Source organism: Mauremys reevesii, linkage group 1 (genome assembly GCF_016161935.1).
Source record: "Mauremys reevesii isolate NIE-2019 linkage group 1, ASM1616193v1, whole genome shotgun sequence".
NCBI classification, from domain to species: domain Eukaryota; kingdom Metazoa; phylum Chordata; order Testudines; family Geoemydidae; genus Mauremys; species Mauremys reevesii.
In genome coordinates this window covers 168110936-168133914 of record NC_052623.1, presented here as the reverse complement: position 1 = coordinate 168133914, position 22979 = coordinate 168110936, and the positions used below count along the sequence as shown (strand labels likewise).

At 40.2% G+C, this 22979-nt stretch overlaps 3 protein-coding genes across 3 annotated transcripts in view; 1 reads left to right on the top strand and 2 right to left on the bottom strand.

Annotated features, from left to right (window-relative positions):
• SON (SON DNA and RNA binding protein) overlaps nucleotides 1-2329 on the top strand; it is a 60687-nt gene extending 58358 nt beyond the window's left edge. The window contains exon 13 of the mRNA XM_039488250.1: nucleotides 406-2329. Within this exon, the coding sequence (XP_039344184.1) occupies nucleotides 406-564 (159 nt within the window). The 3' untranslated portion in view covers nucleotides 565-2329. The remainder of the gene's footprint in view (nucleotides 1-405) is intronic.
• Nucleotides 2330-4881: 2552 nt separating this feature from the next.
• On the bottom strand, nucleotides 4882-17794 carry DONSON (DNA replication fork stabilization factor DONSON). Its single transcript, XM_039503283.1, has 10 exons — nucleotides 17336-17794; nucleotides 15041-15121; nucleotides 12646-12849; nucleotides 12030-12208; nucleotides 8538-8716; nucleotides 8314-8434; nucleotides 8107-8202; nucleotides 6643-6841; nucleotides 5666-5872; nucleotides 4882-5288 (listed from the first exon to the last, which is right to left on the bottom strand). The coding sequence occupies exons 1-10, from the start codon at nucleotides 17624-17626 to the stop codon at nucleotides 5151-5153; spliced, it is 1695 nt and encodes a 564-aa protein (XP_039359217.1). The 5' UTR covers nucleotides 17627-17794; the 3' UTR covers nucleotides 4882-5150.
• A 3251-nt stretch (nucleotides 17795-21045) lies between these two features.
• CRYZL1 (crystallin zeta like 1) overlaps nucleotides 21046-22979 on the bottom strand; it is a 29895-nt gene continuing 27961 nt past the window's right edge. The window contains exons 11-12 of the mRNA XM_039503291.1: nucleotides 22766-22811; nucleotides 21046-21931 (exon numbers count right to left, since the gene is read on the bottom strand). Coding sequence (XP_039359225.1) covers nucleotides 21832-21931; nucleotides 22766-22811 — 146 coding nt within the window. The 3' untranslated portion in view covers nucleotides 21046-21831. The remainder of the gene's footprint in view (nucleotides 21932-22765; nucleotides 22812-22979) is intronic.

Below are 22979 nucleotides of genomic sequence, written 5' to 3'. Positions count from 1 at the left end.
GCGGCTTTGGTGTTACTAGACAATAAATATGAATAATTTACTACATCTGAATTATACCCATATCTAAAATGAGACAGGGAAACTTAATGAGAGTTTTTGTACTTTGAATAATAGCGAAGAGGTCACAAATTGATGTTTTTGAGGAATATTAATTTCCTCAGCCTCAGTGCAGCCCCATAGTTTGTGCTTGCTTGTCTGTCAGCATTTAAATCCAATGGAGGAGTTCATAAATATAATAGGGACTTGAGTGAGGATATGCATACATGTTGCAGGTAGATTTTGCCTACCTTTAATAGAAAGTTTGCATATCACTTTCTGGCTCTTGTAAACAAACTTTTCCAGTACTGTTTGTTAAACAGCTGGTTAAATCTCTTGTCGTATTGTACATTTTTTTCTCTTAAACAGGTGATGGTCAATGGGCATGAATACAGGCCTAGCTTTCCCAGCCTTAATAAGAAGCATGCTAAAGCCACAGCAGCAACTGCGGCTCTCCAAGCGATGGGACTTGTACCAAAGGAGAGCATGCCCAATGCCACCATCTTCAGGAGTGCCTCACACCGCTAGATATTGTTTTTTATATTGACATTATTTCAGATAATTTTATTCTGCACAAGAAAGGTATTTCTCCGTTTCATGTTGTAAATACATTGGTGATTCCCACATTGTAAAAACTGTACAGACACCTTCAGGATTTTCTTTTGTACCATCAAAAATGTATTTAAATCATACTTAGTTTTTGGTATGTTTATATTGTTTACATTAGTGATGTAATTATTTCTTAAATGACTAAATTCAACAGGCAGACTCTGGAGGGCATCAGTAATCTAAACCCTTGTTTTAAAACTCATGCAATTTCTCTTCAATATGGAATGTTAACACTTTCATACTCTTTTGTACTATAATGCAGTTTTCCCTGGTCTTGGTAAAGCTACTGTTGTAGTACTTTTGCCTATAGCCAGTACAAGGCTGCACGGCTTATCATAGTCTAGAATAAGGCTGGTATGTACTGCTGGACAGATACTGGGCCAGTAATGTTACCCCCTCCAAGGAGGTAGGTAAATTGTGGCACTGTTGTACAATGCTAACATTACCACTTCTGTATTGTTTGGGGTTTAAGTCAATGGTGTACTGCAACTGGCCATATTGCTTACTTTTTAAAACTAAAAAGAATAGGCAAATGACCTCGCTTAAATGGAGGGAAGAAAGTCCAGCGATGAAATTGATGAGAATTGCAGTGTAAAAGCGTCTCTCCCCTGCATGTTCTGGTAAGGAGATATGAAATTGTCTATTCCAATCTCAAATTAACACACTGCCTGATGTTGATTGTATGAATTTGTGGTTAATGTGAATTTTAAACTATAACAAATCTACAACTGGATGGGGGGGGGGAAATGATGCTTCAGTTGTTGTACCCAGCTCAGTCAATAAAGCCGCACAAGTTCATAATCTTAATCATTGGTCAGTAAACAGTAATTAAGATCTGTGCCAAAGCAGTAATTTAGAGAGTATGTATCGGGGGGGCAGCAATAGTGGAATGTTTTCAGTTGTTTATAAAGTTACCAAGCTAATTTTTGGCCTCATGTTTTCTGTGCTTGTACTCATCACAGGATGAGGGTTTTGTTAAGTTTGATTCAAAGTTTTGGCAGTTTTTGATGATGAAAGTAGGTGGGGAAAATAGGCAGTCTGTTTTTCTCTCTTTTTAAAAATAGCTCTAACTTGGTGACAGTAGTGGGTTTGCAAATTTGCAGTGGGGGAAAATAGTTCTCATGTCATACTTTGCTGAGTTATAAATCTTAGAAAATGGCCACTTGCGCATGCCTAGTAGTTTGTATAGTTAATTATTTCTTTAAAAAAAATTTTCCCCCTCAAAGCTCGTATCCTGTCAACTGCACACAAGTCCACAAATTCACAGAGACATAATGGAGCTCCTCTTAATGCATCAAGCTGTCCTTTGGCTTGAGGGGAAGGAGCTTTGCATTAGGAGCCAGAAGATGAATTCTAGTCCCATTTCTTCCATGGATTAATGTCAATTCTTTATCCTTTGAACCCTTTTTTATTGAACAACTTATCAGTGTCCCATTTTATAGACAGTGACTGAAGGCCAGAGGTGTAGTATAAAGTCACTTTTGTCAAAGCTGGGAATAGAACCTAGCTGTCTAATATGGCAGATGAGTTCTATCCATGCTTGTCTGTCAGCAAAATATATAAAATCTGTGCTTCGCTAGGCTATTTGTGAATTGGGACTATTCCTCCATAACCATATGTACAAAGTGCATTGACAAATACTATAAAGCACTGTTTAAAAATAAAAAAGTAGCATGCAAGAGTCCCATCTCTGTCCCCTGCTCTATCAGTTCACACTCCAAGCCCAGAAGCCATATATCCAGTACTCTACTGCTCTCTAAAAATAGTGGCACAAAGGGTTGTTGCTTTTTAAATTCTAGTTGAAAAATAAAAAAAACCTGTGTTCAAAGACCATTCATGTTGCAAAGTGAGGCACTCAAATAGGAAATGCTTGAATTAAAGATGCACAGGTAAACTTAATTACCTAATCATGCTTCCTCCTTCCCCACCAGGCCCCTGACCTCATTAAGTGAATGAAGCTGTTGATTATTGGACCCCTGCTTCATTTGCTGCAGAAGTTAGGTCTGTAGTGAAAGTAGACTAAAAGATTGTGGGAGGTGGCCACTAAATGCATGTTCATGTTTGTCTAGTTGTCCACTTGATACTCATAAGGGAGTGTTTTCAGAAGTGCTCAGCACTGTTCCAGCTGTAGTCTATTAGAGCTGTGGATATACAATACGTGTGAAAAATCATGCCCTAGTTCAGGAAGATGAGCATCAGTTGGTTCCAAGATTATCTTCACACCAAGCAGGGCTAGAAATGGTTCAATGAAAACTTGTACTCTACTATAATGTGCAAAGGAACACTCCAATATAAGAGCATTCAAATTCACAAGCCACAACTCTATCCCTTTTGCCTAACACAGAAAGCAAACACTTTCACAAGAGCTGGTTTAGGTTAAATAGTTCCATACAAAAGACTTAAAGGAATAAGGTTACAGTAGAAAGCACTGCAAAAGTAGACACCAGAATTAAGGTAACCTGTGCAAGATTAGTCCTGCTTAAAAGGTGGAGAAAATTAATATTGATGATAGCAAGTCCTCTACACCCTGGGAAGACTTGACACTCCTGATTTTAAAGTTTAAAACCTCTGCTTGTTTTAACAACCCTTTTAGGCATTTATGCATAAAATGGCAAAAAACATTATCACCTCTTTTAAAGTAACTTTAAAACCACTACAATAGTTTAATTTGTTGAAAGTCACAGAGGCCTGTGCCTGAAATGCATCCCATTTCTTTAACTCATTTTACCATCAAATTTTCTCATCTAAGTAGCATAGTAAGTAAAGGAGGACACTTTATTAGAATTAAAGATTAGTGATGTGAGTGGAGTGGTAGACCACACCAGCCTAGATGGGTTGAGATAACAATTACACATAGCTAAAATCCAAGAGCTACAGTAACTTCTACTTGACTTTCCAACTTTCATGGGGTAGCTTCTTCAGTGTTCTACATTTTGATCTTAAGAACTCATGATCTATACTGTGTAGTAAAAAGCGTTCTACAGCTCTCCAAGGATCTGTCAGTTTCTTAGTTACTTTCAGCTAAAGTTAGGACATGTGGATTGTCTATTGGAGGACAATAGCCACTATCTACATAAACCTAGAGCACATACTCGGACCTACATGGTTTAGAAGCCAAATTAGCAATCAGCATTACCCAAAAGAGTCTCAATAGTGTGAATTCATTGTTCCATTTACTATAGTACTATATATTAGTGTTTAAACGTGAACACAACAAGGAGTCTGGTGGCACCTTAAAGACTAACAGATTTATTTGGGCATAAGCTTTCATGGATAAAAAGCCTCTGAAGAAGTGAGCTTTTTTACCTATGAAAGCTTATGCCCAAATCAATCTGTTAGTCTGTAACGTGCCACCGGACTCGTTTTTGTGGATACAGATTAACACGGCTACCCCCTGACACTTGACATTTTGCTGTGAGGAAAACAAACTGAATAAGTATTTCATCAACTATAACTGGTTAATATAGTAAAAGCATCCTGATTGGTTATTAATTAAATCAGTGTTTTACTATCACCTGCTGCAAGAGACAGGTTAAAGTCACTTGTGGCTTGTCAGCCTCAGTTGTTATCACTAATAGAGTGTGCTTTTCATTGTTGAATCCTCTCAAAATGTACTATTAAAGTGACAAATTACAAATTACCTGTCAAGTGAACAGGTAAATCTGTATTCTACCAAAGCTGAACTACTACATAATGACACAGCAGATTGATATTTAGATTCTGTTGCAGGTATTGTAATAAATAGCATGTCAGAACAAAGCTATCTAGTTTCAGAGTTACTGAACATAAGTTTATTCAACTGATCTTACCAATAGCATTGAAATCTTTCCTTTTAGATGACAGCTGTGCTTCCTTTGAACTTTAGATGCTTCCAGTTACATTTAGTTACTGCTAAGAATAAACTCTACGTGGGAGGGATACCACTCTGTTTCTTGCTTTAAGTTATCCACCTACCAGTGATAAGTGTCAACTTTAATGAAAGGTGAAGGTTTACAATTACAACTCATTTAGCTATCATGGTTTAATCTAGAGGACAACCACTATTGAATCCAATTGTCTTTATACTGAAACAAGTAATAATCACTGACCTCCAGTGCCCAATAGCATAGGAGCCACTTCACCTTCTGTAGAAACTAGAAGTGGTTCCTCTAACAGTTCTGTACCTTAAAAATGGTGAAAATGTATTAACCTTTAAGAGGCCCTCACTCTTGTTTCTAAACAGGAGAAAACACAAGATTACCTTGTTTATAAAAACTTTATTTAAAAACATTAAAGACAAATGCAGCTGTTGCAGGTTTTGAGAGGGGCAGTGTTCTTGCTGGACTATTCAGAATGTTTTTCCACTGGAAGTTGCCTTATGAGTGAGGATGTGTGCAACAGAAGTTCTTACCTACATGTCCAAAAGCTTTTGCAAGTAGGCAATTCTCCCCTCCTGGTACACGATAGCATCTGTAGAGTATTGACCAAACACTACTAGTCTCATTTCATGAATTAAAATAGCATACTTAGGATTTCCAGGTGTAAGCATAGTCTCTCATTTCTAGGAGTCGTATAGAAGACTTTCCTAATGTTGGAAGTTGAATCAATTGATCCAATGTTTTAAGATGCAATCCACACTTAGTGAGGTCCTTGCACATAGTTTCCTGTGGAAATTCAGTTTCACAAAAGAGGTAGGTAAGATGCATTGCTTTCAAACTACTAATTGTATTTTATATCCATTTTTGTGCCAATGAGCAGTAGATATTGAAGAGCTGCCTAGTCTAGTGGTGGAGTAGCAAATGATAGGGACTGGGGTTAAAGCCATCAGTTTAATGAACATGCTTTTCTACTGTTATGACTAGGAATCCCAGCCTCCTCACTACTGATAAAACCTTGTAAACTGGTTACTCTAAAGTGGCCAACGAGTGGGTGTTAGCCATTATCCTAAGCGAAGAGCCGTTTTTTCCACATTCAGTAGTCTCTTGTTTCTAGCAATAAAATATTAACCCTAACATAGAAGACACCCTTTCAGTCTACTTACCTTATTTAAGATTCTCTCTGTGTTAGTGTTAAACACCGCTGTTGGCTCATGGGTGTATAATACAGCAGAAAAAGCTCCCCTCTGTGCAGATTTGAGCAGCATGGTCAAAGTATGCAGACAATGAGGCATGACAGGACCTGTGATCTCCAAGCTAAATATATCATTATAGCATAAGTGAACCGGTGTTTTCACATTGATGCTTCGAGCCTGAAAACAGTAAGTTACATATTCAGTGTTTGATACATCAAGATTAGTGAAATAGATGAAAAATAAGATTTGTCAACATTAAGATTAGCTTTAATTCAAGGTTCAGAGTGCTTTATGAATATTAGACATTAAGTTATTCAATATCCCTACAAGGCATAAGCTACACTGTGATTATTATACAATATACTAAACCCTAATACACAAGAATACAAAAGAAACAGTTTGATAGGTAGAGTGTGCAACTGTATGGGGAATGTAATTTGAGAGAATGTAAACAAGCCATAATGGAATTTGGCCATGATACCCATAATTAATAGCACTATTCTTTAGGCTCTTCTGCCTCTTAAGGGCCGTTGATAAGGCACTGTTTCAGATCATATCTAAAGTGGACAGCTCCAGCAGCCAACATAGCTCAAGAGATCTAACCAGATTCTCAGTACAACAGGAGTTTTAAGAGAATACGTGAAAAGAGTGACCTTAGTGACTGGGGTGGGGGAAGGTGGCGAGTATAGTTTTAATCCTGTATCTTGAAGGTGAGACTATGTACAACTAAGCCTCCAAATCCTTTAAATCTGTGCTACCAACCTGAAACCCCAACAGAGAGGTTTGTAATTAAACTGCTAATTCAACATCAAATTATAAACAGCACCAATGGCACCACTAGGATATCTCTGGAGGAGCAGTAACCACAAAGATACATGAAGGAACAAAGCCTTCCCTTTTCTTTCTGAAGGCAGACAGCACCAGAAAATCATTCTTTTTCTTTTTACCTTGAGCGTTTGCATTGTTGCACCTCGAAAAGCAACTGGGGACAGCAGTGTTGGTGGGAGCCCTGCTTGAGGGCCTGCAGCAGCTACTAAACTCTTACAGTTTATCAAGAAGTTCAGCAACATGAATGTGTTTGTTCCTTTCACTAATGCAACAGATTCAGGCTTGTGATCCACTTGCACTTCATTTTTCTCTTTACGGCTATGTCGATATGGGTCAAAGGAAACATACAAGAGCATCAAATGCACCAGACCAAGAATTAAAGTAAAAATTCACTGAAAAGAGGTCTATGCTAATTTACATTTGCTCTGAAAAGGTAAATGGCTTAGGCCTAATCTTTAGCTTTATTGAAACCATGAGGCAAGGAATGTTCTCCAGATTGTTTGTTTTGTAATTAACAAGTCATTAAAGGAAAATTGTTTAGTTTAACAGCCATTCAGGGAGAGCCTTTACTAAAACAGTTGTGTTTATTGGGGTTCTAGGAAAAATTGGAGTGTGAAATAAGGTATTGTTCCCAGTTTTAGGTTTGTACTAGTACATTATAAGTTTGTGTAGACAAATATCTTTAACCAACCCGTCAGCTTGTCTAATAAAAGTCTTCCTACTGAACCATTCTGGGAGGTGACAAACAGCTTATGATCTGTAGGGGAGAAGTGTCTTTGATATCGCCACACTGGTCTGTACTGGTCATAGATTACTGAGAAGGCAGTTGAACAACAGAAATTTGACCTAGCATGCTATGTATGGCTTTACAAGTGAAGTTTGCTGATTATTCCTTATCTTGGCAGAAACAGGTGGAATTGGTTCTTATATCAAAATACAAAAACACATCAAATACAGAGAGACATGCCATAATAGTTTGGACATGGATGTGTAGAAATACCGGTTGACAGAAAACCTAGAACTGACATGATTTGTTTACATCATTTCATCACAGGCGCCCACCATGTAGCTGTATAACAGGTGGTATATTTCTGTTATGCCACATGGAATCTATACCGCCTCGGCTTGGGTAAAATTTATAACCAGATAAGCTTGAGACAGAAACCAGTTTTTCCATACAAAGAAAATGTACTTTACATACCCAAGTAAGAGAGAATGCAGTTACTATTACTCAGCCTATTCAGAAGGCAGGTCAGTAACAGGCCTATTTTCACTCTTTACGTTTTATATTCTGATAGAATCTACGTTAATATTGGGTACAATAAAAAGTGTAGTCACTTAGTGATCCTGTAACTATTTTCTGCTTTTAAAAAAAGGCAAAACTGCACTGTTAAGTACAGAAGGAGACACAGCTTTTATGAACACTTACTGTAAAAAGTGCATCACTAACTGAAAATTCTACAGAATCATCATCATTGCAGTTATTGATGGACTACGATTCAAAAACCACAGATCTTCACAGCGAAATGAAGTACTCCAATGCATGTTTTTGATATAGTATATTATGGTACTCAAAAGGATACAGTTTGATAGAAATTGCGTCTGGCTTTTTAATCTTGTCTTGGACTCCCATCTCCTCAAGCCAAGAGAAACTTTCATCGTCGCTCACTCCTTGTTCCCTAGGAAAAACAGATTAAGATGGTTAAAATACTCCATATTAATATCTATTAAATTGTCTAGGTAGTGGCAAGCACATTTAAATTCTAGACACAGACAGTTTTGTTACATACTCTCCATCTTCAGTGTTTTTGCCTGTTTCAGGACTGTTAACTTCTGTATCCAAGTTTGTTTCAGAGTTTTTCTGTGTCTTGCTCCTAGTTTCTTCTACCAAAGGTAAAGAAAATTCTATGCCTGAGTAGGGAAGGTAAGCAAATTAATGGTTTACATACATAACTGTGTTAGAACATGAGTTTTGTATGTTATTCAAATCTTATTGGAAGGAACTCCGTCTTACCTTCATTTCTCATGGCTTCCCTTAAACCCCTGGTTGTGGGGGAAATAACAGCTGTGATAACATCACTTCCTGCAAGGCCTGCTGCACGAAACAGCACAGTAAATTGGTAGGTACAAACATAGAAATAGGGACACAGCTTGGCTTTGAGAAGATTATATAGGGAAGTAAAACTGACAGACCTGCAGGTTAGAGGAAAGAGAAGTTATAAAATTTTAGATGACCATTTTCTGTAAGACTTTTTTTTTTTAAACTATTGCCACCTGCTAAAACCACCTGGATCTCAAGTAGTTTGAAATAAAATACTCCATAAAGTTTCTCAGTTTTAGGGTATTGTAGATAACATGCACCTAGTATTACCAGGTTTGAAAGAGGTAGTCTTGGAACATCTAGGGCCAAATTTTCAGGAGTTATCATCCACTGTGCTGAGCTCTTTTGATAAAGTCTGGCCCTGATTGTAGATGTTGAGCTCTTTTGAGAAGTTTTCTCCTTAGTGTATTAATTCCCACAAAGCATTAAAGGAAAATTGTTACTAGTTTTGCAAAATTCTCTCCAATCAACAGCTAGGCTTGGAAAGGCATTCAACACAAAAAGTTAGCTGTAGAGTCTTAAGACTGGCTATTGAGAGTATTCAGCTCCCTTTACTATGATAGAAGGATTTTATAAGAGCTTTGCATGTCTGCTTTATGTAGCCATGAGAGAGAGGTTGTCCTACTGTAGTAACCTTCAAATTTTACAAACACTTATTTTACGAATGATCAGTTTTATGAACCATTTTTCCCAGTGTGTGTGGGGGGACACGACGGATTAGGGGGACACAAAAATAATCACTAATGAAAGTGGTGTCTATGAAGAACAAGTCAATATCTCTTTACATTTCAATGCATCAGAAGTTGCTTTGCATTGGTTCGAAGGCCAAGAAAGCAATGCACCATACTGCAACTTATGCACTGTACCTTATGGTAATTTTGAGATGTTCACTTTTAAGACCTCCTCAATCTCCACTAGTTTGTAAGCTATGGATTCCATTGTAGTAACTATTGTTCAAGAGTTGCCTCTGTATTTACACTTGTAGAATATGGTGTCCCGGATAACGAGCTGTGAAACTACCTTGATAGAGTTATATGCAGTGTTGTTGTAGCCGTGTGGATCCCAGGATATGAGAGAGACAAGGTGGGTGAAGTAATATCTTTTATTGGACCAACTTCTGTTGGCGAAAGACACACATTTCAAGGAACCATTCAAGGTGAAATGGCTTGTCTATTAGCTATGTATGCTAAACAATCTGTTCCACCTTGTACTTAGCTGTGTAGTAAGTTTCTCAGACCTGCAGAAGAACTCTGTATAAGCTCCAAAGCTTGTCTCTCTCACCAATAGAAGTTGGTCCAATAAAAGATAATACCTCACCCACCTTGTCTCTTTGATAAAGTTATGTGCATTGGGAAGGACAATGAGAGATCTCACATGAAGGTCATCACCCTATGCGAGGGAGTGCAATCCTCGCCTACCTTAGTTTCTTCCCCCAAGCCAGAGAGGCCTGCTGTTAATTAGAATTCCAAGGTAAAGAGGAAGGTGGGAGGACTGTCAGTGCGAACCCAGAACAGTTATTGGTAAGTATCCTTTCTTCTTAGAAAGGATTTGTACATTCCCCCTGTGGGAGATTAGCAAGGAGTGCCCCATCAGGATGGCAGACAGTGAGGAGTTTTTAACTGAAAACTGTAGCACTGCTCTCCCAAACTAGGCACTGGAGAAAGATGCTAAATCCAAGGAGCAGTGTCTGGTGAAGGTGCATCAAACTCCAAGTTGCTCCTATGCGTGACTCCACCCTGGGAACCTTCCTAATGCTTGTTACTGACACTGTGGTGGCTCTTAAGGAGTAGGTCTTTAAACCAGGAGGTACTGGATTCTTAGCTAGTATCTATACGTCTCCTTAAGCAGTGAGAGTCTATTTGCTAATGGGTTCTCTTTGACATCTCTCCACGTATGCGATAAAAAAAAAAGTTATGAGATTTTCTAGAGGCCAGGGTCTTTTCCAGATAAGAAAAGAGCACCCTCACTACATCAAGGGTATGGAGGTAAGTTTCCTTGGGTAGGTATGGGGTCTGTTACAAACAACACGGGGAAGGGAAAACATTGATAGGTGGGAACCTGAGATCACCTTAGGCATAAAGCTGAGATGGGCCTAATGGCACACTTGTCTTTGTGGACCACAGTGTAAAGGTTTGGTGATCAAAGCACTAAACTCACTAACCCTCCTTGCAACTGTATCTACAGATGCTCGAGATGCTTACACTAGAGGCTCACGGGAAGGGCCCATTAGCTTTGTTAGACAAGATTTAAGGAGCCTCTGCTGTTGTGGGACCTACAAGTGGTGAAGGGGGAATGCATTCACCGTGCCCTTCAGGAAATGAGACTGTAGGCAGAGAGAAGATTGGTTTGCCCTTAACCAGAGAAGAGTCCAAGTTAATGGGCGTTGAGATGCCTGGCTCCAGAGAATTGTGGAGAAGAGGTGGCAATATGCAGTTAATCTCTAAGGCCCTTGTGGGGTGGAAAGTATGAAAGAAGAGGGATGCCCTTGTCCCTTTCTTCTATTTCTGCCCCTTCTGTGAGATGAGCTTCCTCTTCTATTGTCTTTTCCCAACAGGCACCTGCACAGACAGGTGTCTGCAGTGGAGGAGAGATTTGGAGTCAATGGCAGCAGTGCTAAATGACGAGTAGGCTGTGAGGTGGTCAGTTCTTGTGTCATCGCTAAGGCTATTGATGCTTTCAGAGGCAGTGCCAGTTTGGTCTTGGGTGCTGCTTTTGATTTCCCAGCAGCGCTGGATAAAGCATTTGCTCCTAGAATGAGGCAGAGGAGATTCCATCTTGGGCCCACGATAGAAGGCAGCAGAGAGGCTAGACTAGCAAAGTGAGTCTTGTGTCAGAGAGCCTCAGCAAGGAGACTGGTCTAGGTACTTCCAACAGGGCCAGAGTATCAGGCTGTAGACAGTGAGAAGCCAAATGAATCTGGAGACTCAAATGTTTCCCCATTCCAGCCTGAGGAGTGAAGTTGTAGGAAACCGCACAGTGGGTCATCAAGTAAATCTTTGTTCAGCTGTAGAAGACACCAGACATGACTACTATACACCATCTTGTTATTTTCTTGTAAGTTAGACTAAGGGAAGATGTAGCCTGAGGACAAAAGCAAGATCTGTTGCTTTCTCTGGTGGTGACGAAGAAACTGAGGCATTTGGGGGATGCACGCACAATCCCTTATACAGAGTAGGGTGATGATGTCACCGTCACGTGAGGTCTCTTGTGCACCCCTAATGGACACTGCTTTGAGACAGTTCTGCAGCTCAACAGAAGGGATGCCACATACTCACAAGTGGGAATACAGAGACCCTCAAAATGATAAATGTTCTTGGTGAAAGAAAGTGTTTTCCACAGGAATGAAAACAAATACAGTAATTTATTTGGGTTTACCAAATCCAGAAGTTCTTCAGTTCAACTTACCACTCACTCATTAGAACCTGTTGCAGTGTTTCATCATGTGACCAAAGACTAGTCTTTCCAGCTATTTTCCTATCTGCTCCAATACGAGGGAATAGCGGTAGCCATGGCAGTGAAGGGTGAAGCCAATAAATAAGACTTTGCTGGAATGCACAGCGGAGTTCCGTGGACAGCTTTGGTTCCTAGATTCCAAACACAGTGTTTGTTTAAAGATTGGTAACATCTTTCTTCTCAGAGAGCTGGACTGTCTCCCTTTCTGGCACTTCAAGTATTTATTTTACATATAAACCTAAGGCTTTGTCTACTCTAGTGAATAGCCCCAATTCAGCAAGTGGTAGGCAGCAACTACAGAACTGCACCAGTACTGTTTGCACTGTTGTACACCCAGTTCAAGGTCTAAACCTTAATTTAACAACCTCACAGTTGTTGCAAACCCTGACTTTCCTTTTTCTGCAGTAAGTGGTCAGCACTGGTGCAGTTACACCAGTTGCTCAATAAGGGCTATTCCCACTGTACACAAGAACTTAAAAACAAAACAAAAAAAACACAAAACCCAACAACAGATCCTCCACGCCCAGCATCTCCATTATATTTAACATGATTACAGAAGAATGACTACCTGTATGCTTTGTGGGAAATTGACTGATGTTGCTCTACAGTGCTGGGCAAATCCTTGAGCCTCTTCTTGTGCCTTTAAATGCTCTGCCCAAGTAAAAGGTTGGGAAGACGTGAATAGAAGTCGAGTTTTAATACTCCAGTCTGCAGGAAATTCTGTGCTTGGTGAGCAGGAAACATCAGGCATGGAAACAGGTAAATGAAGATCCTTACAAAATAGAAATAATGTAAAGTCAAAATACAAGAAAAATATTTTTCATCTAAAAACTATCAGCCAGTGTTTTTGGAAAGCATAGACACTCATGCTTCAAGACATAAGTCAACCACTGACAAGGGTTAGGGCAGTGGTCCCCAACGTGACGCCCGCGGGCACCATTTTAATGTGCCCACATCCTGGCCCCCGGGAGAGCACCCGCCGAAATGCCGCCGAATTTCAGCAGCATTTCGGCAGGGACGCCTCCCGATGACGCCGCTTGCCATCGACAAGCGACGTCATCGAGAGGCGTCGCCGCCAAAATTCGGGAGTGACGCCTCTTGATGACGTTGCTTGTCGACAGCAAGTGACGTCATCAAGAGGCGTCGCTGCCGAAATTCGGCAGGTGCTCCACCGCCGCAGTGGTCCTTCGTCTGGCACTTGCCAGACGAAAAAGTTGGGGACCACTGGGTTAGGGGAAGTTTTTTCCTCAGTTATTTCATAATTGGCCACTATGGGGGCTTCTTGCACTTTCATTTAAAGCACCTGATACTGGCAAGCATACAATATACAGGAATTGATGGACCACCGATAGGAGCCCATGCAAAGAAAGCATGGAAGTCCTTGCAAAAACACAAACAAAAAAACCCCCAAAACTTTTACCTTTATTGCACTGGACAGAAGCATTCCTTACCCATTGATTATTATTACAGTAAATACAACGGTGCCCAGTACTTAGTCATTGCAGAGGAACACACATGCCAAATTTAAGTTCCTTGTTTACAAATACTTTAAACTGTTAACATTTATGATAATTTTAGAAAAATGTATTTTGTATTTCAGTTTATATCAATTAAAATAGACTAGCCAAAAATCACTGTTTTGAGTCACAATCACTTTCCAGCTCAGCTATACATACTCACACAATACTGCAGTGTTTGGGTTACAACTGCAGGAGAAGGTTTTCATCCAAATAAAAAGTTGTTTTCACTGACATCTGAAGAGACTTGTCTATGTATTTTTTTTTTAAATTATGTACAAGTTTAAGAAGATATGAATTCCATGCCAGATCAGACCAGTGGTCCATCTAAGCCAGTCACCATTGTTGGTGACTGGACAGTACCAAATGCTTCACAGGAGGTGCATGAAATCCTTTAGGCAGTAAGGGATAACTGTCCCCTTAGAGAAAGTTTCCTCCTAACCCCTGATACAAGTTGGCTGAAATCTAGATTTTGACGGTCAACTTGAAATCTAGAGAGAAAAGGTGGGTGAGGTAATACCTTTATTGGACCAACTTCTGTTGGTGAGAGAGAGAAGCTTTCGAGCTACACAGAGCTCTTCTTGTTCTGAAAGAGCTGTGTAAGCTCAAAAGCTCGTCTTTCCTAACAACAGAAGTTGGTCCAATAAAAGGTATTACCTCATTTACCTTGTCTCGCTAATATCCTGGTACCAACACAGCTACAACACTGCATACAACTTGAAATCCCGTCAGCTTCAAAAAGTTAGTTTCAGGAATTACACCCTGCTAAAGTCCGTTATCAATGTTTGTAGTTTTAATTTTTTTTTTAAAAAGGGCTTTCTCTCTCTTCTGTTACAGCACTGAAAGATCTATAGGGACAAATGGGGAAGTGAATGACTATACAAGCAGACAAGAAAACTGTTATAGAAGTTCCTGTGAGAGGCACAAAGTAAACAAATTGAAAGAATTTTTCTAATCTCTTTCTGTTACAGTAAATTTACGTGTATCAAGTAGTAAAGATTTCAGACAAAATATGAAATTTAAGGTGGTGTCAACTTAATATTGAACTTCAAGGCATTCTAAGAAAAAGTCCTACAATTGTAACATTCTGCTAAAATCTAGATGACACTGAACACATAGCTACAAAAAAAGACAAAATTTAAGCTTTTGAGTATCAGATCGGTAGCTATATTAGTCTGGATCTGTAAAAAGCGACAAAGAGTCCCGTGGCACTTTATAGACTAACAGATGTATTGCAGCATAAGCTTCTGTGGGTGAATACCCACTTCATCAGATGCATGTAGTGGGTCACTACATGCATCTGACGAAATGGGTATTCACCCACAAAAGCTTATGCTCCAATACATCTGTTAGTCTATAAAGTGCCACAGAACTCTGTCGTTTTTTAAGCTTTTTGTGCATGGTGAAATGTTAAACACCCCAAAACCAATATTTATGGCTTCCTACATTGGTTAATGTGGCAAAATCTGCTCTTTCAGAACACTCTTCTTTCCAGGTGGATTTATTTTCTTGCAGAGGATCTAAAAACTAAAGAAAGAAAGAGTTATTAACTTTAGATTCAGTTAAGCAAAGTTGAGAGTTAAATTGGCAATTTTGTTTTAAGGCTGATCTTTAAGTGTAATTTCATGAGATATTTAAAACTGACCATTATCAATAGCACATATTAGAATATTTCACCCTCTGGTGGCAACAATTACAAATGTATTTACATCTGCAAAATGCCTTTTAAGTTTAGTGATTTTCTTAGACTGAACTCCAAATGTTTTGGAAAGTTTGGGCTTTGAGAGTCCCTTTCTTCAGCTAAATAACTTGAGAATTATAAAAATTGCACTACTGAACACACACATCCTCCTTTGTGCTAGTATAGCATGGAGCACACTAAATGAGAGCAACAAGCAAATTTTCCTGTTGTTCCTTTAATTGTTTTATACACAGGTACAATACTTTTGTGCAACACCCCTCCCCACAACCTTAACAGATAAACCAGTGGAACCTGCTTCTCCCTACCATAAAGCTTTTCTTAAATTGTAGAAAAGTGGCTTTAATTCTACATATGACTGAAAGTTTTAAAAAGCCTTGTAAGTAGTTCACAAAACAGCATTACCCCCCAATAGACACTTCTCCAACCACTACTCATAACAGAGCAGGGCAGGGAGGGCTAGATTTACAGACTCTAAATAGTCTGAAAGATAGCCACATGACACTGGGACAGGGTGTTAATTTCAGTAGAATATATTTCTCTCCCCTTCTGGGATTTCATAGGTGAGGGGTATGCAGTGCTCTCTGGGCATGTATTTAAACTGGTTGATAACTTTTTGCCCAAGAGTTTGCTGCCCTTTTTTTTTTTTGGCGGGGTAGGGGGGGGGTGTTCATTGGGGGCAAACCAAGTGGCTATGACTGAACTTTTTAATAATAGTAATAATAATTAAAAAAAAAAAAAAAAGGACAAAAGCAAAGGTGTCTTTTAGGTCCCAACCACTACCCGACTCACTTTTTTCCCCTTCAGAGAAAGGGAAAAAAATTCCAACCAGGGATGGGATGCTATTTAACGGAGGTGGATTTTACTAGGTAAAATCACGGTATTTTCTGCTCCAGGAAAAATTTATTTGTCCCCGTTTAAGGCATTTTCTATTTTTAAAACTGTTTCACTAATGCATACTACCTTATATTTAGTTTTAGTTACATATTCAAATTGTGATTACATAAGTCAGTATATTAATTTAGGGTTGTATAAATAAAAAGTAAAACTGCAGTAAGCTTAATATATGTAATTATAATACTGAACATCAGAATGTCTGTATACACTCTCTGGTTTGGTACTTTCTCAAGGAAGTTGTGCTTGTCCACTCATATTTCAGTTTTCAATATTATATCAACAAAAATCAAAAACATTTGATTGTATGAAAATGGCAATAATGGAGAGTTGTAGGCTAGAAGCATTAAGCAATCAGAAGCATGCAGAGTTTTCAGTCCAGGTCCATTTAGCCATCCAGCATTCCGTAGCAGCTTTCGGAGCCTGTTCCTCGGTTACCAAGGGATGTACCCAAAGTTTGAAGAGATTAATTCTATGCCAAACTGGCTGGACACTGATGCAATTCTTTCCCCCAGTTTCCTGGTTTAAATTGAATGTAGGCCAGTATTTACCAGCACCCTGTCCTAAACTAGTTTTCCTGAGAAATTGCCAATACTGATTGTAACCCCACTCCACCCATCCCAAACCCTCCCATCATTTTTACAAAAATAAAGGCATTTCAATCAACTGTAGCGCTATCGATAATTCCTAGCTCTCTATCAGCAGATCTCAAACAGTAGGTCTACACTGCCATAAGAGACCAGTAGCACAGCCACACCTGCCCTGTGTCAGCTAACTCAGGCTGGCAGAACTCAGATTAAGAGGCTACAAAATTGCAGTGTGGATGTTTTGGGCTGGAGCCTAGGCTCTGGGACACCCTCCCGCGACCAGGTTTCAGAGCCTGGGCTCCAGCTCAAGCGTTTACACCGCCATCCTACAGCCCCGGCCGCCTGAGCCCGGGAAGCCCGAGTCCCCTGCACTGAAGACCTACCCAAGGGGCGTTGCAAAGGTCAGCCTGACCACCCTACTGCTCACCAGTGCCGGTGCCAGGAACACAACCCGGTCTCCTGAGTCCCACCCCGCCCCTATTAGCGCTCCTCCCTCTGCTCGCGGGGCCTGGGGAGCAAACCCGACCCCATCCAGCCAAGCCCCTGGGTCCGGGTCGGTACCTGCCACAGCGGGTGTCTGGGGGCCTGGCTCCCCGGCGGGGGCCGCTGCTCCTGCAGCTCGGGGGTGCCCGGGGGGCGGTGCCCGGCGCTGCCGGGGCGCGGCGCGTTGTCCAGGCTGGAGAAGGGATTGCGCCGCCCTGGTCTGGGGAAAGGGCGCGGGGCGGAGGCCGGGTCCGCCCGGGGGCAGGGCGGGGAGGCGGCCTCGCTCCTCCGGGCCCTTTTCCGCTTCAGGCGCAGCGTCTCCGGCGGCCTCTTGAAGCCGGGCGAGTAGCCGGGCACCGCGGCGCACATGGCGGGGCCGGGCCGGGCGCTGGCGGCGGGACCCGGGCTCCGCTCTCCGAATTCTGGCGCGCAAAGCGGCGAGCCCCGCCCCGGGGCGGACCGGCCCCTTCGAGCCTGCCCCGGGCCCGCGCTGCTGACGTGAGCAGCGACCCTCGCTTCCCCCAGCGCTGCCTTCTAACGCGGGCGGCACCAGCGCATTAGTAACGTTTGGTTCACGTTTGAAAGTTTTCCTTGCATCCAGACGCTTTAGAGACTTGCTTTTCTAAACGAGTTAAACCCTGGCGCACAGAACAGTGGCTGGGGGTAAGGTGTACAGTATACCCCCCGTTTGAATCTGGCATATACCCAGGCCATCTGCGTGCATTGTATACTCACATCATGTGTGCACTTCACTTCTCTGACACACCCCTACTAGACCATCTGCACAGTGTACATACAGGTACACACACGTGTACCTTATGCCAAACCCGCACTCCTACACAATTCACTGTATCCACACTCCTATAGCTCACACCAATCATGTCCTGACGGGGGAGCGAGAACTCCTCTTTTATTGCAAAAAGTATTCAGAGGTAATTTAAACTATAAATAGAATGATTTTGAGGAAAAAATAATTTGCAATTTCAAACTGGAATCAATGTCTATACATTTAGGCTTTTGACTTACAGGGACTGATGTCAAAACTGGGAGGGGAAAAAAACTAAAAGTACCAAGATGCTGTTTTGCAACAATACTACATTTATCCGCTGTTGGCATGGCATGGGCAGCAGCTGTATTTATCTGATAATGGGAGTCTAGAAAATTCCAAGTGCTTCAAACAAGATGTGCAGAATGTGAGCCTAATTCAGCTTTTGAAAGAAGGAAGGTCCCCTACCCACATCAAGCACCAAAGGAAACAGGCTGTAATCAAAGGTAGAGGGGGAAATGGTCTACCAGATATTAAAATTGGAGGCTATACAGTTGTGTTCTTATATTATTCAGCCACAGATATTGTGTAGGTACTGGCTAAGTAGCAGCTGTTTACTACTCCTTTTCCTTGTTATATATGTAATGGTACTGGAAAGGAGAATCTGGGTGCTGCTTTTCACCAGCACAGGCTATTTTCATTTGCTCCTATTACACTCCTTCAGTCCTCTATCTGACTTTAGACTATATTTCCAAACTGCACCATTTTTTTCCATTCCAGTGAAGAGTCCAACCCACCCTAATATTAATGATGATCTCTTTAAATATATTAGGAAGACAGCTCACTCTTGCCCAAGGAAAAATATGTATATAAGAGTAATACAGAGGGAAAAAAGATGTATTTGAAGATATATCAAAGCCATTAATTACAGGCTATTTACACAGTAGCCTTACATGTTTACTAGAATGATATATGCCAAAAGAAACAGAACTGTTATCTAAAGGGATAGAACAGGGAGGAGTCTTTCACATCTGGGCCTTGTCTACACAAGTGATTTTCCTGGCATTAGTTTAGCACTGGTGCCACTGCACTGTTGTGGAGTGAGCTAGTGTAGACCCAATGCAGACAGTTTTATCACCGTGTCAAAAAACCTACAGCCATCCAGAGACTGAGGCCACAGAGACAGGTGAATTCAACACTTCTTTGGACAGACTAAAGCAAGTGTGTCCTGCTGACCAAAGCTGCTAGATGAATATCCAAAGCAGATGCCATTCTGCCTACCAGGTCTTAGAAGGCTCTGCTGCACTCAGAAGAGAGGAGAAAGCAGTCAACCCAGCCTCATCAGGAGCTGTGGTAGAAATAGCAGCTTAGTAGCCTAACCGGTTCTTCCTCCAAGAAAGTGTCCAAATCCACATCTGGCAGCACCTCTGACTTAGTAGACTAGATGAGGCTGAAAAATCCCTTTAGGAGCTTCTTCTTTAGTGGAAGAGACTTTCTAGAGAGGACAACAGGAGCTGCTGGGTGTGCAACACTTTTGAGAATCAGGTCTCTTTATTCAGATGCTTAAATATGGATTTAGGAGCCTAGCTTTAGGCTCCTATTTTTGAAAAACTTGGCATAAGTCTACACTAATAGCTTTAGACTAATTTTAGGCTCTATACAAGTGTATCTAAGCTAACACTCCATAGAGAAAGAGAATGAATTAATTTCATAACTGCTCACATTGATGGAGAGAGAAACTAAGGGATAGTTAAAAGGGGTGGGGCATTTATATCATCAGTCTATTGTACATAGGGTTTGAGGGACATGCATATGACCCCTCACCATCACTTACTGCTTTAAGTTTCCAAGGACATATGTGTTGGCATGCCACTCCTACAATGTGTGAGGCTGTAGAGGAAATGTCAAGAAGGAGACTATGCTGTCATGCAATGGACCTAGTCCATTCAAATTTACCAAAACAATTTGCAAAATGTCCCCCCCCCCCACTCCAGTCATGAGACCAACAGTCAAAATGTACAGAGTACGGTAAAAAAACAAAACAAAAAAAAAAACAGACTGATAGTTCTAGGACCTAGAAGTCTCTCACTTCTTTTTGTTGTTTTATTGTTACTTTTCTAGTTTTGTTAAACCGATTCCATCTTTGTCATTTCATTTTTATTTCCATTCCCTCTATTCTCTCTCCTTTTATTTTGTAGACATTGAAACTGACATGAAAGTGACAGGAGAATAAATAAATATAATACACTGCTGGATATATCATGGGTTCAAAACTGATTTTAAATGAGAGATAAATGCCTTAATGTAATTTTATATGTGTATGTTCTGTATGAAACAGCACCTATTCTCAAGCTTGCATTGTATCACAAACGGAAAAATGAGATTTTTTTTTCATACTTATAACCTGAATTATGTGATTTACTGAGGACATGCAATAATCCCAGTGACTAGAAAAACAGCACACCAAGGCAAATTGACATACTGTTACAGTACAATAGAGAGAAAAGGTGGGTAAGGTAATAACTTTTATTGGACCAAATTCTGTTGGTGAGAGAGAGAAGCTTTTGAATTTACACAGAGCTCTTCCTCAGGTCTGGGGGGGAAAAAAACAACAAAAATTCTCAGATTTGAAGAATAGTTCTATGTAAACTCAAAAGTTTCTTTCACCAACAGCAGTTAGCCCAATAAAAGATATTACCTCACCCACCCTGTTTCTCTAATATCCTGGGATGAACACAGCTACAACGACACTGCATACTGTTACTCAGGATTAAATCTAACAATGTAATACCTAGATTTCAAAGTTCAAGTGCTCACAGTTTGAACCATCCCCTCTGACAGTGATATTTAGATTGTACCCAACTGCTCTATTAACGTGCTTCAGATCTCAAGCAGTAACAGGATGGATGCTGGTGTGTGTGATGGTAGAAAGGAGAATGGTGTTGGACAAGCTGATCTCATGAACATTAGTATATGACTAGTTAATCTTAAAGAGCAAAAGTGAAAGGGTGTAAAAGAAAAAACACAGAAGGTGTTTTAGGAATGATGTCAGAGATGGAAATTCAATTTACATTTCCTACTATTTAGCAATATAAAAAGGAACAAAGTCTATGTGCAATAAAGTGCATTGAACATTAACATGAATTGAACACTAAAGCGGAAGACTGACCTCATATCTGTGTAATCTTTCATTCACATTTGTCTACCTTAATTTTATAGCTATATAAAAGTGGGATGTTATGAAATGGTTGTAGAACAGTAATTCAAATCTTAAAGGGACACGATAAACTTGAAAACAAATCAGTTTGAAAAAAAAACCTAAAAAACCCCAACCTTGTTACAAATAAGTTGTGCCTACCCCTAGAATCCCTCTGCCAATTTTGCTAGTTTTACTACTACATTTTCCTATTTTTTAATATTTTTCTCTTCCCTATTTAAAAAGAGTATGTCAAAGACTGAAGCAGACTATTTAGATGCTGTCAAATACAAAAAATAAAACTGAACAATCAGAAAAAATATTTTTTCTCTAATCCCAAAATAATCTTAGATTGTTATATATAACAGTAATAGGAGGGAAAAATCAGACAGATGTGATTTTTAAGTTAATGGTATCTCTTTAAAGTTGTTGATGGAATCATTCTATTAGATTTGATACAGGGAAACGAAAAGTCTCAGTACCAAAACATTCACAGCCCAGACACTATCTTCTCACCATAGTTACAGAACTATTTGAAGTTGCACACCAATTTACTTCTCAAATATATTACATATCTCTGACTCCCAGTCTTAGAAACAAGGAAATTGTGCTTCAGAATTGGATGACTTGTCTTTTTCTTGCTTGATTCTTCTGAACTATTTCCATAGAAACTTTGGCTTCATACAATGGGACTGGTTCATCCAACTGAGGCCTAAAAGGGAGCAATCTGTCAGAACTGTCTGGTGTGCATGCTCAGACCAATAAGAAACATTCCAAGACTATTGCTGTAGACTTTACATTTTACAATGTCAACTTTACTCCTTAAACAAAATGAAAATGTTATAGCTCTGCTAGGGTCCCTGGAAGAACTGCAGAGCCATAAAGCAAACAGGAAACAGAAGTTTAATTCAAGATATCCTGAATTTTTTTTTGGCAGGGGTAGGGCTACTCTTCCCATTCTCTGTGTAAGCAGTGAGGGATCTCCCTTTTCCCACTTATGGCAGCCTCAAATTTTATTGACTCCCTCATTCTTCTGACATTCTTCTTGCATCTGAAGAAGTGGGTATTCACCCACGAAAGCTCATGCTGCAAAACGTCTGTTAGTCTATAAGGTGCCACAGGATTCTTTGTTGCTTTTACAGATCCAGACTAACACGGCTACCCCTCTGATACTCTTCTGACAGAGGAAGCCTAGAAAAATCTACATTTAGAGCCAGCAACACTCTTCAGTCAGGTACTGTTGAGCACCACAAGGTATTCTCTCCCCGCAAGGAAAGAATGTGCTGCCTCTGTTGGATTTCCAAGCAGTGCTGATCCAAGATGAGAAAAACCAGGAATTGGACCCAAGTCTTCCATGTGATAATGCTGCAGGCTAGTCACACGGATAGACCATAAATAGTTTCATATAAATGATTCAGTAGAATTTTTCTCACTTTGAGTTGACAGTATAGGTGGCAAGAGTTTTCTGAAGAATAGTTATTTCTCACGTTAAAAAAACTCAGTATTAATCAGAGAGATTGTTTTCACTATGGTACTTCTGTCTTACCTGAAAACACTATTGGATAACTTCTCCATTACATCTTCTAAGATACGTATCTGAGAGGGCTGTTAAGATAACAATACACACACAAGGGACTGATCTTTAAGTCCACAGTTCTGCAATCAGATTTGCTCTGGGCAGATCCATGTATCTGTGCAGAGCTCCCAGGGTCAGAGCTTAGATGAGATGATTTAAAAAGACTGAAAATAAAATTAATCTG